The 17,031-nt window shown below is 48.8% G+C and overlaps 1 protein-coding gene across 1 annotated transcript in view; it reads right to left on the bottom strand.

Annotated features, from left to right (window-relative positions):
• LOC144096628 (sodium-coupled monocarboxylate transporter 1-like) overlaps positions 1-14,975 on the bottom strand; it is a 102,767-nt gene extending 87,792 nt beyond the window's left edge. Inside the window, exon 1 of the mRNA XM_077629451.1 lies at positions 14,526-14,975. Within this exon, the coding sequence (XP_077485577.1) occupies positions 14,526-14,861 (336 nt within the window). The 5' untranslated portion in view covers positions 14,862-14,975. The remainder of the gene's footprint in view (positions 1-14,525) is intronic.
• Between the last annotated feature and the right edge of the window lie 2,056 nt (positions 14,976-17,031).

The following is a 17,031-nucleotide window of genomic DNA, read 5'->3' as shown; positions in this document are numbered from 1 at the left end:
TATTTCCCTCTTATCCACCCCGATATTTATCCGCTGAACATTTATGGCATCTTGGTCGGTATGGTCTTCACGATTTTCTTCTCAGACAGGTGGATAAAATCTATTTCAGAGATGACCCCTCGGACAGTGTTTAGAGGCCGGTGTGAAGTGGCGGAGACAAGAATCTCACTTATAGGTTTAATGTTTGCAAGTTGGAGTACTGGACGATATCATACAGTTCGGGGAGTAAGTCGTCGCTGGCGATTTTTGATACCTTGTACCCAAGGCCAAAGATATCTGTCAATCACTTTGGTCCGAGGAACAGTGATATGTCTCGCTTATTTGTCTTCTGCATCACTACAGACAACATAGAATTTCAGGAATGACACCTTTATTTTCGAATAAAATAATCGTTCCGCCCTCTTTTGACAGAGCACTCGTTTTCAAAGGGGGAGCCACAAAAAAACAATGGTTTTTGGTCATGGTGCCAGCCATCCACCTTAGACCCAACTAGGGGACGGCACAGGAAATTGTTAGCGAGTCCTGCCCACTCCAGCTGTACGCCCCAACTATAACCAAATACGGCGCAACTCAGGGTAGTTGGCCACCCAAGCCTAACCATCGCCGCCAGGAAAAAAGTAAAACACGAAAAATGTATAGGTTATATACATGAGAGTCGTGAGAAAGAAAAGGATGGAGAGGAGGAAAGGAAATGCGACTGCCGATTTCCGCCGGTCGGGTCAGGCCGGAGGTGCCTTCTACAGGAAGGTGGGAGTTACGTTTCGAAGCCTCTTTCCAGCTCTCACCCGCCGTGCTCGTCCCGAGAGGCGACGGTCTGTTGAGCTTCAGGCTTTCGAAAAGGTGCTCCCCTCACCCACCGTGCTCAAGCTCGCTGACCGATGGTTGGTTGTGGTGCGCCTTCCAGGCACCCTGGAGGGCTGCTAGAACGCTCGACCAACTGTTTCCATTCGTTTATTACAACTCGATCTCCCCTCCCAAAATTCCCAAGACAAGTAAATAATTAGCCTTGCCAGACAAATAACATTCAGTTTCACCAATCAGGCGTGAGGTTCATGTCTTTGGGTGGAACCAACCATTGTGTCATGGTTTCTCCCCGCACCCGCACGTACTGCACCTATCACGACACCCCTCGCCCTCTCTTATGGTCGTCACGCAGTACGCAGTGCTCGGAGCCCGCGGCTTGCATCACGTGCCGCAATGCCAGGCGCGGAGGTTTTCGTCACAAACAACGGGTTTCTTGTTGCACGCCGCTCATCTCACGTGGGAGGTCCCGCCGCCGGAAGCTATCGCTGATCGCACTTTCAGCCGCGCGGGGAGCGCTGCATTGCCGTACGCCCGGGCAGCACACGTTGCGTCGAAGAACGCGAACTGCCACAGCGAGACGCACTTAACCACATGAGCCATGCGTGCCGACACCGCCGACGCTCCAAGGTTCGTGGGAAGCGCTGCAGGCCCCGACAAACTGCAAGACGCGCACCGCCCCATCCGCTCACAAGAAAACCCGAGCTGCAGCGATGTTCACCGGAATGCGCAGCTGTCCCAGCTGCTTGCGTCTACCCTTTAGCGCCACCGGCGCATTCGAAGGGGAACTCGCAGCCTTCTCAGGTTCCGATGACGCACATCGTGTTGAAGAGCGCGATACCTTCCCGCCAAGTGTCACCATAGCCTTCATAATTCAGCCACACCACCAACAAGCAAAACAAAGCGACGGGGAGGCATCAGGCATAATACCCCCGGTCCCTGCAAACACACACAATGACAAAGCCCAGTCACAGTTTCCGAAGCCCCTTCCCTCAGCCCCTGCTGAACGCCCTTCAGTTGGCAGCCACAAGCCTTGACATAGCATCGGCCTTAGCATTTTGGGTGCCTCTTTTGTGTGCGATCGTGAGACTAAACCTTTGCAGAGCGTGAGTCCCGCGAGTTAGGTACGCACTATGCGGGCTCGTAAGGGTGAGATGCTTGAGCGGATTATGGTCCGTCACCACCCGCACCTCTGCATCAAACAACCAAGCCTCAAGCTCAGTCAGTGCACAGATGACCGCGTAAGCCTCCTTCTCGATAGTGACCCACCGTATCTGGGTCGACCTGAGTATCTAGGTAGGTATGAGTTTCCTGCTTAGGAAGGCGACCGGGCGTTCCTTGCCTTCCTCGACGCACTGCACGAGACATGCTCCTACGGCGTAATCAGAGGCATCGGTGGCTGATGAACTCCTTGTTAGGGACTGTGGCATAAGCGAAGTTGCCCGCTCCAAGCACTCATTAATGCTCTGGAATGCCTTCTGCGCCTCGTCATCCCAAGGAAGTCGCTGAGGGGTCCGCCTTTTGGTTAGGTTATGTGTTGTGTTGGGTTTAGTGGCGCATAAGAATCTAAGGCTATCATGCGCCAAACACAAGCTATGGAAAATTGTTTTGTGCGGGATTTTATAAAAAGTCTAAAACCAGAGGTGGTGTTAAGGCATAAAGAGTTATTCGGTACTGCCTAGTGAAGATAAGGGGCATAATTTCAAAATGACTAAGGGTAAATGCTTTAAAGAAGGTCAGGTAGCCTCACCGGCCATCCTTAGCTGGGTAAGGATGTCGATGCTCCCGACCAGTGAAACATACACCTCAGCCTTCTTGTCAGGATAAGAAAATGGTTGAGTTGTGGTTATAAAAAGTTTGTTGTTATAAATCAACTATTTGCAAACGCCTGTTCTTTTTAACAACTGAAAAACCTGTGAAATGTCAACAAGTTCATCTTCCCCTAAGAGTAATGTGGGGTGGAATGGTATGTGTTCGAAGTAAAAAACTGCAAAATGGTTTTTCCTAAGTGTTTAGAGTTTTCTGTAAGAAAATAAAGTATGGCTTAGCGTTAGTTCACCTTCGCATAATTCACACGGGGGCTTCTCTTGATTTGTAAGTAGGAAATTCTGTGTGAGGAGTGTGAGTACTATACGACGACGGCAGATAATCACTTCCTTGAGACGTGCTTGGTGGGTGCAGGACTCCCGCTCACCTAAAACTAGTTTTACAAAGTGTAATCTGCCATTTGTTTCATTATCCCAAGCCGAAAAACATTTTCTCATCACTTTACACTGTATTATGTTCATGCAATCTTTAAGGAAAATATTTACTTTTTTATTTGCTTGCCACGAGCCTAAGCAACGCAGAGGTCTGCTCTTTCGTTGCCTTTTATGCCGACATGACTCGGTACCCAGCTGGGTTTAATGTTTGTTTTGCCCTTGAGCTATGGCTGTTATGTTGCGTATGATGTTGTCAAGCAGCGGAGTGATTGCATTTCTAGAGTTAAGGGCTGTAAGCACACTTACCGAGTCTGTGTAAATAATAATATTATCTATAGGCTCTTGCTTAATATTGTTTACAATAAAGTGGAAGGACTTTCCGGTTTTGAGCCCTGGATGCTGTCGCTCAGTTTGATAAGCCGCCGCTGGTCATTTTTGATGCCCTGCAGCCAAGGCATTCTTCAAGCACTTTGAGACTATAAATGGCGATATATTTCTTGCTTGTTTTACTGCTGCTTTGCTATGGACTACATGAAATGTGAGGAATGTTATATTTCTCTTCTGGAAAAAGTCCCCTGCGTCATTCCGTTTCCTTTTGTCATAGCGATCACGTTTTGAAAGAGGGGTGCCATAAAAAATTAAGGTTTTTGGTCGTGGTGATAGATAGCCACCCACCATGGGGCCCAACTAGAGGACGGGACAGGAACCTGAAAGGAAGTCCTGGCCACTCCAGCTGTACGCCCCAAATGCAGCCATAAATGACGCAGCTCAGAGTAGTTGGCCCCACAAGGTTGTCCTTCGCTGCGAGGAAAAAAAAGAAATTGGCGGTGGTTTAGCTTTGGTTAAACCTGGAGTTACGTGATAGCTACAGCTGGCCGAGTGGAACTTGGTTACGTGACAAACCACGTGATCAGCCACGTCGGCGCGCCGCCGGCAGCTGCTCCGCACCACGTGACCAACCACGTAACAGCGTGGCGGCGCCGCCACAGGGTTGCGCGCCGCCACAGGGTTGAGCGCGGCCACGCTGAAGGCTCGAAATGCTACCGTAATGTAGCTATCGCTAGAAAAATTTAGGTGGGCACTTTGTTTACCTAAAGTGCGGTGAGGTGAAAGCCTTTAGCGAGGTGTTGCTGCTGGTGAACTGATGTGTGGTTAAGATGTTAAGTACACAATTGTTTGTGAATCTTAAATGTTGGGGACGCTGGAGGGCGTCTGGGAGGCATCCGTCTGATTCGATGCTTTTCCACAGGCACTCTCCAGCGTCCTAGACAACAAGAACTACATATGCGTTGGCAGGAAGTAGCGTAGTCGTTAGCAAGCTCTGCTGCGGAACGGAAGGTTGGTGGTTCGAATCGAATCGTGAACAAAGGTTTTTTCTCATCGAGTTGAAGACCGTAACGGACGTACTGACGATATGACGTCACTTCCGTTGTCGTGACTTCTGGTTGGCGATGTAACGGACGGACAGGGTCTTGACCGGGACTATGAGCTTTAAAGGATTTCGCCTTAATAGGAAAAAGCAAGAACTGAATAGGAGACAGGAGAGTCGGGAGAAAGAAGATAGGGAAGTAAAAGATCTCTGGAGAGGACGACAGGAAAATGCTACTGCCGATTTCCTCCGGTCGGGCCATGCCAGAGGTGCCGTCTACAGGAAGCTAGGGCGAAAGTAAACGTTGCTTTCACCGAGGGGCCTTAATGGTCCAAACACTCGGCATCGGCCCAACCACCAGAAACACCTTTCCCCCAAAAACGGCTGAGCCACGCTCGGCTACGCGTGAGCGCTCAGGTACGTAGTGGCGCACTGCTCACCATCATCCCTTTGCGGGGATGTCCCTGTGGATGCTCAGGAACCCGTGGTGTCTCAGGAACCCGCAGACTCCCCTGCTGGCTAAGCAGCTAGCCCAGTTTTAACAACGAAAGCATACACACGAAAGATCAAGAACTTGTCCGACCCGCATACCTCACACGTCCTGAAACGCCACAAGGCAGTAGACATAAGCGCAATTACTTCGGTACTAGTAGCACAGTAGAATATTTGTTGACAAAGAGATCACAATTCTTTTTATCAGCTAAATAACCAAAGTGAATAACTATATTTGAAGTTATTTTAAAATAATTATCCATTTGCCAATGGTCTAGCTTGTCGTCTAAAAGCAGAACTAAGTACTTCTGCTGACTGTTATGCTCATAAATTGATTAATAATCATCTTGACGAGTGCAAGAATTCTACGTGAACGAATATAATTGAAATAGCCCATAAAAGCGCTGCCTTGTCGCTGTTTTTCTCTGGCGCCCGACAGCAGATAAACAGGTGGCTTCACTGAAGCTCGCCAGTGATTTTTATAAATGGGCTTTCCAAAAGGGGGCTTTTGACTGATAGTAATACCTACGGATGCGGACATCAAACCGGTGGATCATGACCGTTTGAGAGTGAATTAATTTTAATAACTGGCTTTTTGGCTATTACAGTATGTCACTCGATCTGTTGCAAGTAAATATCGCTAGCTCAGGGTTACATATAAGCATATCAGCTTTTAAGATTTTGAAAGCGCGAATATGCTCAATGCTGTGGCGTGTCAAATTTTTGACCATCAAGTATCCTTCCAAAACAGTGTCTCATGCAGGGACAGAAACGTGCTGCGCCTGCCACGCAACCTCATTTTTTTCGCATAGTTGTTATAAAGGCATAATTTGGGTTCAATGTGTACTGTTGATAAACGTGTAAGGTATTTTCCTGGCTGAACCGGTCAGCCACTTGGATAAATGCTTCTTCCTGTCACCGTTAGTACCATGCATTTCCTGAAAAATCTGTGCCCTTGAAGCCCTTGTGATGCAGAAAACCAAAAGTTGTGTTCGACTGTCTTGCAAAGGAAATGCAGTTCACAACAGGCAGCGAGGTGCTGGAAGTAGTAAAAGAATACGTCAACTTTCTGTAGGTAACGACAACCGATACGATCATGATTAAGAATGGGGTGCAGCGCATAAGACAGGTTCTCTGAAATCACGAATGGCATTTTATCAATGTAGCTCAAGAAAAAAGTATATAACAGCTGTATCTTAGCGGTACTCACCTGCGGGACAGAAGAATAGTGTTGTGCACTCTGTCTTTTTGGAAAGTAATAATGATAATAATAATAATAATTACTTCCCAAAAAGATAAGAGTGCGCAACACTATGCTTCTGTCCCACAGATGAGTACCTATCTTTTTAGGAAAGCAGAGCGCGTTTTCCACGAACGGCATCGTTTGCTCGTGTCAGTGTTTCTCGTCGCCTGTGTGCCTTCCTTTTCAATTTCCCAGTTTGTTTCCTGCGCTCGTGTGCGTGACGGGGCGCAAAAGGGAACCCGAAATTGGAGGACGCTTAAACTTCGCCTTTAAAAGTGGAACGCGACAGCGTGTTGCAGCACTGCCAGGAAGTCCACGGAGCGCCATCGCCCGTTCGGCGCGACGCCTTGCCCGTTAGACAAATCGCTCTGCTACGTACGGTGAAACGGACGCGCGGAGCGGCAAACCACGAAGAAGCGGTGCCAGGCACCTTGCCGAAACGCGCGGGGATCAAATTGCAGTCGTAGTTCGTCGGCACATGGTTCACGACAAAGCCGATGCCACGAACTCCAGCATAGTTTCCGCGCCGAACGAACGGGCAGCAAGCCGCAAGCTTCGTGGTGAACGCGCTTTGGATGTGCGCTGCGTTGTTCGCCGCTCACCGTGTGATTCCTGCGTGCCCGCACGGCCCCACTGCGCCTGAACGAGACGAGCGAAAGGCGCTACCGTCGTACGCCTTCTTTTGGGGCAGTGGCGTACATTGAGAGGAGGAGGGATTTTTAGCTCACGGCCAACGCCGCCGACGACATTGACTTTTCTGCTACACGGTGCCCTTAACGCTGTCGCGTTAAAGGTGCGCGCACTCCGGGTTTTCGGGCGCTGGTGGCTGCTCCGGAATTGGGTTTCGTCGGCGGCGCCCGAGAGGCGAGCTGGGCAGCGAAATGGCCGGGTGCAGCAGATTGCGGCCGGGGGCCCCCGCGGACTTTCGGAAAGACAGTGGCTTCTCGGGCGGCAAAGGAGAGAGGCGTTTGTGTCGTGTGTTGCGTCTGACCATTCTGTATATCCGTACCGTAAAATTGATAGTTTTCCTTGTTTGTCTGCTAAAGAATGCGTCTATGAGTCGTCACTGCTTCCTCAATATTCACCGTCGCACGATTCCAGTCTCTCCGATTTTTACAACACAGGAAGGATTAACGAAAAAGGTTAAGGCCAACGCAGCGAGCTCAGCATGTGTAAATGGTAGGTGTAACATTAAGAGGCTGGAATAGAGCAGAATGCCTAAGGAAACAAAAAATAGTTAACGATAACTTAGTCAATATCAATAGGAAGAAATGGGTTTGTGCAGGGCATGTAATGCAAAGGCAAGACAATCGCTAGTCCTTAAGTGTAACGGAGGGGATTCCAGGAGAAAGCAAGCGTAGCCGCGGCCGGCAGAAAGTTAGATGGGCGGATGAGATGAAGTTTGCGGGGATATCATGGCCGCAGCTGGCAAAGGACAGGGTTAATGGAGAGACAGGGATGAGGCGTTTGCCCCGCAGTGGGTGTAGTCAGGCTGATGATGATGATGCGTAAGACTGTCTAATTTTTTTCTTAGAGTTCTCAGCATCGTCCTGTGTCTAGCGCACCTGGGTGCGCATTTTTGTTTTCTTGTTGAGTGCATAGATCTCCGTAGTTACACATAGTGTCTTTGTCATTCCTTTCAGTTGTTTTATAGCGGCTAAGGTGTCTGTATAGATGTGTGGTTCTGTTCTAGACTATTTTATTTATGTCCTCTATACAGCTAAAAACGGTGCACAAAAAACGCGAAAAAACACAGGGAGAACAGGACGCACAAGAGCGCACTAACAACTGATGCGTGGTCGAAGAAACGCCTCTCAGGGAGCATGCGCCAAGAAATTCAGCACGTGTAAACAACATAAAAACTCAAATCAAAAACATGACGTAGCTGCACGATAAACATACAGAAAAAACCAAGATAAAAAAAGACAAGAACCTAAAACCATCGGGTGACCGAAGCACACAATCGGCACATGTAAAAGGCGAACACTGCCTGAAAGCGCTTACCCTTCGGCTATGAGATACCGAGGAACTTGCGTTCTTTTTCCAGCAATAACACCGATGTAGAACAGACGCACAAGTCGTTACGTGCGGCGGTTATGTTCGAGGCTTCCAATATCTCTCTACCAACTCTTTCTTCCGCGCCCGATTATACTAGTCGCAACCAAGTTGGTCACACACCCGCCCTCACAGTCCTGGCATTTATTACAGTGCTGTAGGGGAAGGTTCTAACCATGACCCGTCCTTAGCGATGCAGCGTGGTCTTGCAACCTTTCGTTCATGCATTTCCCTGTCTGGCCCAAGTAAATCTGGCCGCAGCTAAGGGGAGTGCGATACACGACACCTGTCGCACAAGGAACAAAGCTGGTCTGGTGGTTGACTCCACAGGAAGCTTTCTTCGTGTGTCCTTCGTCAACAAGCCTGCACAGCTCGGAAAGCTTATGCGGAGCGGTAAACAAGACAAGCACCAGCCCTCTAGGCAATGTTCTTAAGGTTGTGCGACACCATGTGCATGTAAGGTACCACCTCGAAGGCCTGTTTGGAAAGATTCTGTTGTTGAGTGCACAGTCCACACACTGGTTTCTTCTTGTTTCGGTAGCCCTTCAGTAATGACTCAGACACGGCACTGATTAGGTCCTACGGGAAACCCGACTCCTTCCGTCTACTAACTTGTAAGTAAAACGTTGATGATGGCCTAGCCTTGTTAGGCCAGGATATACGTAGCGAAAGCGCGGCGACATCTTGTTCGGAAAGGTTAATATATGAAACCAAAGTATTGCTTACATGCGCCTTTATTCATGATTAAACCTTGAGGCGCTGTGGCGCAGTGGTAGCGTCAGCGCCTCAAACGCCAAATGCCCTGGTTCGATTCAAAGCCTCGACACGGGGCTTTTTTTTACTCAGTGAGTGTGCGGGGGCGTCAGTGGCTCCCGCCGCCGACCACGTGGTTCGTCACGTGGTCGGTCACATGGTGCGGAGCAGCTGCTGGCGGCGCGGCGCCGTGGCTGGTCACGTGGTGCGGTGCGACTACAGTGGGAGTGCGAAACGGCGAGTTCGTGACCAATGTAGCTTTCGCTACAAAACCTTCATCGACCCTGTGTGTACACGACTTAGACAAGGCAGACCGGAGACACGAAAACGCCAAGCTCCTTTTGACTAAAGTGGAACGGGAGGATGTGAAAGGTAGAATGGCCTTCTTCAATCTCGGCATGTAGGCCCAACAGATGTGGACTACTCTAATGGTCTCCATAGTGCGGCGTATTGCATAAAGTCCCATCACAAGCAGTTCTGGGTGCTCTCGTACATATACATGATGTACGCTTAGCTCTCTGTAGCTCTGTGTTCTACCGCAGTTTTCTATAGTCGACGGGCCCGTATATGCAATACATGTTCCACGGCATATATCAGCCAGAGGTCGAATTCTCGGCGTCTCCTTACGACGCAGTTTAGTCCTCCTTTTGTCGCAATAGTCGTGAATCCTCATAGACGGGGGGCCAGCCATTGCAGATGTTTGCGTCATCACCGCATTATACAAGAATTCTGTTGGCTTAACGTACTTTCGTGTCAGATTTATTGTTGCCTCTCGCTGTTTAACTAGTTAGGTCAGTGTATTCAGGTGTGGAAATTTCTGTAGAATGGGGATGAGGTAAGTTTCTTTAAGGCCATAATGGTGCGCATCGCGTTCTCATTTACTGTTTCCACCTCCGCCCAATATCGCCTCGAAAGTTGTTGGAACTGGGCCCGGTACAGTATTCTGGGCTGAAGCACAAATTGTACAAGACCTCTTGGCGTCTGAGTTCGGGCTTCTCCACTAGACGATATGCGTTTGATTGAGTTCGAAGAAGTCAGTCCTGCTTTTTTCCATCTTATGGAGCCATTTTTTTCCTCTGACAGACTTATGATTGTCTAGGCCAAAGACTCAACTCGTCGGCCTCTTGTAAGGCCTAGTTTCTAACCTTTAACTTGACTATTAGCTGCTGATTGCTTCCTTCCATTCCTCTTTCCAATATAAAGGTAGCTGTCCTTCGGTGGTGATAGTTACAGGCCTGCTTCATGGAGGTACTCATCTAATGTATATAAGGCCTGCTGACGATGTAAAATTCTTTATCTCAAGCTTTTTATGAGCAGACCAAATCTACACATCGTCTTCGTAAATAATAAAATGCACCTCTGGCATTTTAGGTTATTTCCACGCCAATGGTATGAGTACGATATCAGACAACAAAGGTGCTAAAACTGAACCTTGTGGCACGCCTGCGTTTGAGGTGTAATTACCGATTTGTTGTTCGTTTATGCGGGCAGAAAATGTCCTCTCCTTAAGCAGATTATGGACAGCTTCTATTACCTCTAGGGGAATGCCGATACGTTCCGTGTTGTGGAGGATCTTGGCATGTAACACGTTGTCATATGCCTTCGCAAAGTCGGTAGCCATCTTAGTGCGTACAAGGTGTCCATGAGGTGACTCACGGATCAACCCTTCAGCCAATTTATTCTTGTACGGCTTAAAGATACGGCTGAAAGATTGTACGGAACGCAATATGTCGAGCATGGTATCTTTGTTCATTTTCCATCCACCATCACTGGCTGGTGGCAATCATTTTTTCATAAATTTTGCAAACTGTGACAGCGAGATAGGCCGCAAAAATTGTAGGCTTGTAGGAGGTTCCCAAGCCTTTGGTAGTAAGGCCCCCACTCAGTGTTTCCACTCGTGTGGAATTATTCCTGCTTCCCATACCTAATTTATTACATTCAATTGGCTGTCAACTGCACCTCCTATGTTCTTGAAGATGTCGTAAGGAACATCGTCGTGTCCAGGCGCGGTTTTGCCACTCGCCTTTTTGATACGAGTTCGATAACTAATTCCGTAAATGGTAATGCTACCTAAGATTTATCGGTGAATGAGCCGGATACTCTGCATGATTCGGGAAGAAAACGACAGAAGCCTTGTCTGCAAACTGTTCTTGCGTAAGCTGTAAGGCGAGTCTAATGCTATCTGCATAATGTTTCATCTGCCGCTTGTTTTACATGGCGCGGAAGGTCCTCCTGAGCCCAAACAACTGCACGAGCCGTTCCACCTCTTATGAGCCAGCTGCTTTGCTCATAAGAGCCGTCACTCGGTTCATTTCAGTTTTTCTTTGCACGTCTTCAGGATGTCGAGTAGCCTGTATGTTCGCCTGTTTTCGGCGTGCCCAAAGGGGAAGAAAGTTAAGGTCTGCATTTATCTGCATTTACTGTCGCTTTAATTGTGTGATCTCTCAGAACCGTCTAAAGGGTGGGCACATGAGTATTCGGGCTGACTGCATGAGTTTCAGTATCCTGCCGTATGCCGTCCCCATGTGTTACAGAAAATTTTCTTCCAAGTTTCTTAATTGGTCCTAAAAAGCAAATGCTAATGGGGGCGCGGTCACTACTCCACTCATCTAATTCTGCCTGCCATTGCAGTGCACCGAAGTCCTTCCATCTCGTCAGATCTGGTGAATGTGTTGTGTTGGAGGCAGTGTTGCGACACCTGGGTGATTTAGCAATACGAACTCCACTTCGGTGGAGGCACTATGATCTTGATCCCCCCTTTTAGAATCATTGTAATATCTCCAAACAATGTGCGGAGCGTTAAAATCTCCACCTATTACTATAGGGGTTCCAGGGTACGAGTTCGAAATATATTTATCCCATACCAGCTTAACTACTGTGTTTCTGGGACGAACGTACTCGGACACTAGTATTAGGGGCGTTTTGTTATGGCGCGCGAGCACCGCAAATACTTCCCGCTGAGTGTTTCGGCACTTGCTCAAGTTAAGCAGCGTTTGTAGAATGTTGGCCCTAATATAGACGGCAGAGCTTTCCCTGGCGTTTCCATCTCTGCTCTTGCTCTTTTATCTGGGATGGAAAGGCACTGGTACCCCATATATCCTGAGATTGGAGGCAATAGATTATGTTCCTGTATCAAGAACGCCCTTGCATGTAGCTTCCGGTACAATATTTTTCTCTTAATCTCTCCAACTTTATTAGAGCGCCCTTTGGAATTCCACTGTGCAATTTCTTGCTTCTTTTTAGACTTTTTATATACATACAGTATACTGCACTGATTGAGTTGTTTGCTTTTTGTCTTATGCGGGCTTTACGTCCCAAAGCGACTCAGGCTATGAGGAACGCCGTAGTGAAGGGCTTCATAAATTTCGACCATCTGGGGTTCTTTAACGTGCGCTGACATCGCACAGCACACGGGCCTAATGAATTTCGCCTCAGTTGAAATTCTACCGCCGCTGCCAAGGTCGATGACTGAGTTGAGTCAGTTGCGTAAAAGTGTCTAGTACCGCCTCCCATAATGGTGTGCTAGCAGATGGTTCACATTTCAGAACATCCACTGACCTTGCTGCCTTACTGCCTGCCGGGGTCTCTTTCTATTTTTCTGAACTTCTCTTGCGCTGTTCGGCTATACGCGCTCTCTTCTGGCGCAGCTGTGCAATTTGTTCTGCCAGCATCGCAGCTTCCTGTCTACTGCTGGCCGTCATAGAAACTATAATTGTGAGCTGACACACTACAGGTTGTTTCGTGCAAACACGTATCCAGGATGCTTGCCGGAACATATATGAAGCTGTTATTTTCTTTTACCTTCACGCACCCTGAAGCAGCAGTTCTAAACCCTTCTACACCTCAGGGTCTCCATCCAGTGGGCTACGGCTCACTCTATGGTTTCCAGAAATTAACTGGCATGTGACTTGACCTCCGCCGATATTTCAGTTCTGTCCCTCTCATGTCCTAATGAATGCGACTTCCACATATTAACCGTCATCGCCGACTCGCAGGCAGCATGCCGAGCATACACTTTGGCCATCCTGTCCGCACCGGCAAGACACAATCTACACCATTGCCACGCCATCAACCTTCAAATTATTCGCATTGCTTCGGCCCCTGGCCATGCCTCTCTCCGAGCAATGAGCGCGCGCATCCACTCGCTCGAGACCTGACCCGCCGGGCACCAGCAGAGGAACAGGCTAAAACACAAGGCCCAGCCTGGAGTGCAGAGAAGAGAGTACAGAGCTCGGGACCACTAACACGCGCGAATATAGCTGAGTACTGCAAAATACAGCGAAGAACACCTCCGTCACGGCACAGAACCCTCAACAAGGCCGACGCCATCGCCTGGCGCCAGTTCCAGACTCTCACATACCCTCAAATTTCTCACAATCACCTCCCCCCCCCCCCTGCAATACCCCGAATTTTGTCCGCAATGCAACAGTCCGAGCCCAACAATATCACTCTGTCTGAGAGTGCCCGAACCCACCAGGAAACCACGTATCCATTCCCACCCATCATTCTCCTGATAGAACGCTGCCCTTGAGCCTCGACAAACAATCGATGTTTGAGCGAGCGCGCCGGAGTGTGACAGCCATCGGGGTCCTGGACTGAGGGCTCGTACTTCATGGACGGCTATTACTAACCCCTAATAAATGTTTTATCACCGCCATATAACTGTCAAAAATACCGAGAGCATGCGACAGATCAGCGTAAAACAGTCCTCGGAGACCAGCGACTGAAAACATAAATGTTGGCCAGAACCTACTCATCTGGTTCCCAACGATAAAGCGCGTACTCGCTCCTCGTCACCGACCACTCTGTGCACTGCGCACAAACCAACCCCAGACAGATCAGATTAACATGCAGGGGATCAGCTCATAACGTCATACTTTTTAGGACCGCCCACAGATTGACACCACTCCAGCCCCGCCCCTGTTACAAATTCCTGCATAAAACTGCGCTACTTCGAGATCAAAATGGTTTGCACCACCGCCTCACTTTTCCTGCACGTACTAGAAAGCTGTTTCAGCAAGTCAGAGCTAATTTGGTCTTTAACACTTCGTGTTTTAGGCATTAATGACGATGAGTATTATGGTGAAAAGGCAGCTTTGACCAAAGATACCCACGACGCAGTATTTTTTCGATTGCACAAGACGGGGTAACAAGGCCTATTTTCTGAAGCGAAGCCGAGCACCAGGTCCGGGGAAAGCTTGTAGCCATTGAAGAACCGGTGGGTACAGCACGAGATGAAACCTCAGGAGAGTGAATTGCTGGGCCAGTTGGTTCATGTCTACTAGGCAAAAAACCAGCGAAAAAAAGGCGCTCGACTCGAAGAAGCACATATCCGGCGACTGTGTGCTCATGTGTCTCCTCTAGTCCTGCATCTTTTTGCCGCTGTTTTTTTTTTGTGCGAGGTTCTATAGCTGAAACCTCGCGCATCCCGCACACGAGGCGGTTGCTCAAACGACTAAGTCACCGCTGTGGTGGTGTTTCAAGCATTGTGGAATGCTTTGCAAAGATGGATTTCACAAAGCCTCCGATGAGTCTCCATCCGCTTACACTCAGTGCGTACAATTTCTAGGACAAATGAAAGCATGCATCCACTGCCTTAAGGCAGGCTCACCTCGAATATCGACGTCACTCCTAGCCCGTAGAGCAGCGGCACGAACACACTGGTCGCCAGCCGGATGAGCAGCAGGGATGTCAACGTGCTCCACATCATGTGCCAGCCGTAGGCGTAGAAGTGCGCCGGGAAGCCCACGAGACCCGGCGAGGAAGCGAGCGAGGCCACCGACGAGGCCGCCAGCGGAAGCATCTTCAAAGCCCGACTTCCGAGGAAGACTTCCGCCCGGATGGCTGTGCTTCCAGTGGTGGGCTTACGGAGGGAATAGTAAAGACCGAGTACCAGATTGGCTGCCACCAGGACACCGAACAGGACGCAATCCAGGACCGGTACCATCGCTTCAATCTTTTTCACGAAACTCGCTGACGTGTTCTGAGTGTCCGTCGAACTACGTCGACTTTCCAGCTGAAGCGGGCCCCGTAAACAACGAGAAAGCGAAACGCTGTTAGACACTTGCGCGCCCTTAATGATAGCTTCCAATAGCTACAAATCGCGTGAAAATTAAAGCCCAGCTGACAGAAAACAGAGGCTTAACACGACACTTGCAAAAAGGGTGTCGTATTCGAATGCGTAGTAGCAGCCACACATAAGCAGCAAGAACACCCACGCTCCGCGCAGTTCTAGCACAGTTCCTTTTCGCTATCTACAGTGCGTGCATCAACACTGCGCAAATTTCGCTAGACTGGGCTTCGACGTCAGAGATCCGCTTTAGAGCCTTGATTCGTGATCCACAAAGCACTTTGTAGGTTACCTTGATAACAGCACGCCAGTGGTGACACTGATGCTTGATTGACTCTGACGCGTGCGCGCCAGCTGCTTCGGATTTCGGAGGGTGAACGTGCACGGCTGCATTCCAGTTTAATATTTGTTGTTGTTTCTTTCTTCGGCTTTGAGTTGCTAGTAAGTTTCCACGATTTTCACAGCGGCGTAGGCAGAGCTCACTAAATTTTGAGAGCGCAGGCAAAGACAAAAACCCAGAATGCGTTTTGAAAATTCAGTTAGCTGTACTAACTCGCCCTGCAGATAAATTTCTCCTGTTCTATTCCCTTGACCTTTCTCTTTACCTGCGCTACGGTATGTGAAATTTGGTGTGCGATAGCAACTATGCCAGCAGACAACTTTCTTAAAGTGCTTGTCCTGGACAGAACGCTGCATTGCAGGAATGTTCTCGCTTCTCGGGATTCACGGATGTATACCTTCCCTTCTCCGTGTAGGAACTTGACGCCACGCTGGCTTGTTACGGACGGTCAACATCACCGGGATCCTCTGATGTGCCATACTTTGCACTTGGAAACCTGCCTGTCCTTTCAGAGTATTACAACAAATCACAGAGTCAGCGCACAGCTCCCGACGAGTGGAAGTCCAGTCGTTTAGTTCTGCTCCTGAAACCAGGCAAATTGCCTCTTGACCTGACATCATACCGTCCAACTGCACTGGCTAGCTGAGTCGGCGTAGTACTGGAAAGTATGGTGCTTACATTTCTTGATTGGTACATGGAGCGCTATTTTATATATCTGGGTATAGTGTCCGGGTTACAACGTGGATACTCTTCAGTTGACAACGTGGTCGACCTGGTATCATACGTCCAGCGCCAAAAACATTTGAAGCGCTTGACCGCAACATTGTTCCTCGATATTAAAGGGCGCATATGATAACGTAACTCATCAAGCTATATTGAACGCCCTAGAAGCTGCCGAACTGGGTCGTCACTTATTCTGCTGGATACGCAGTTATTTATCTAAAAAATCAATATTTATGTACACTGAAGATGGTTCAGCATCTTCTGATTTCACTTCGGTTGGAGTTCTACACGGCGGAGTGCAATGCCCAACGCTGCTCAACCTTACACTTGTCGGGCTTGCCGTCCTACTAGCACAGTCGCAGCAACTCTGAATCAATGCCGACATCTGTATCTGGGCATTCGAAGTTACGTGCCCACAAGTTCGAGCGAGCCTTCGAAAGGCGTCAGGACCTGCGAGGCCTTCAGATTTCAACCGAAAAGGGCTCGCTTTTTGCGTTTACACGCAAGAACATGCCTCTTTGTACTGTGGGTATAAACGGAAAGCAATACTCTACAAAATGGGCCGTCGGTTTCTGGTATTAGTCTTCGACGAAACTCTATCATGTGCCCCCTATAGTTTATACATGAAAAAGAAAACTGACAGCGATTGCTCACGTTCTCGTCTTTCTTGGGGGAAGCCATGGGCAGCATCAGTGAGGCCGATGTTGCAGCTGTATACTGCACTATTCATTAGGTTCCTTCGATGCAGCCTCCCTAAACTTGGTAGCATTCAGAAATTGAAGCTCTTTGGACCTGCCTAGGATTGCCTAAATGTGCCTCTACGGCCGCAACCGTGCTCATCGCCCAGGAGTATTCAATCACTACCTATTTAACAGTTGATGCCCGGAGGGCACATTTTCGACATGTCTCCTGGGTTGCCTCTTACAATTTTGCCAGTCTTCCTATTACCAGGCCGCGAACATCGTTTACAAACACCATTGATGC

This window comes from Amblyomma americanum, chromosome 7, assembly GCF_052857255.1.
Source record: "Amblyomma americanum isolate KBUSLIRL-KWMA chromosome 7, ASM5285725v1, whole genome shotgun sequence".
Taxonomy (NCBI): Eukaryota; Metazoa; Arthropoda; class Arachnida; order Ixodida; family Ixodidae; genus Amblyomma; species Amblyomma americanum.
Note: the sequence above shows the minus strand (reverse complement) of the source record. Positions and strands in the feature narration are given on the sequence as shown.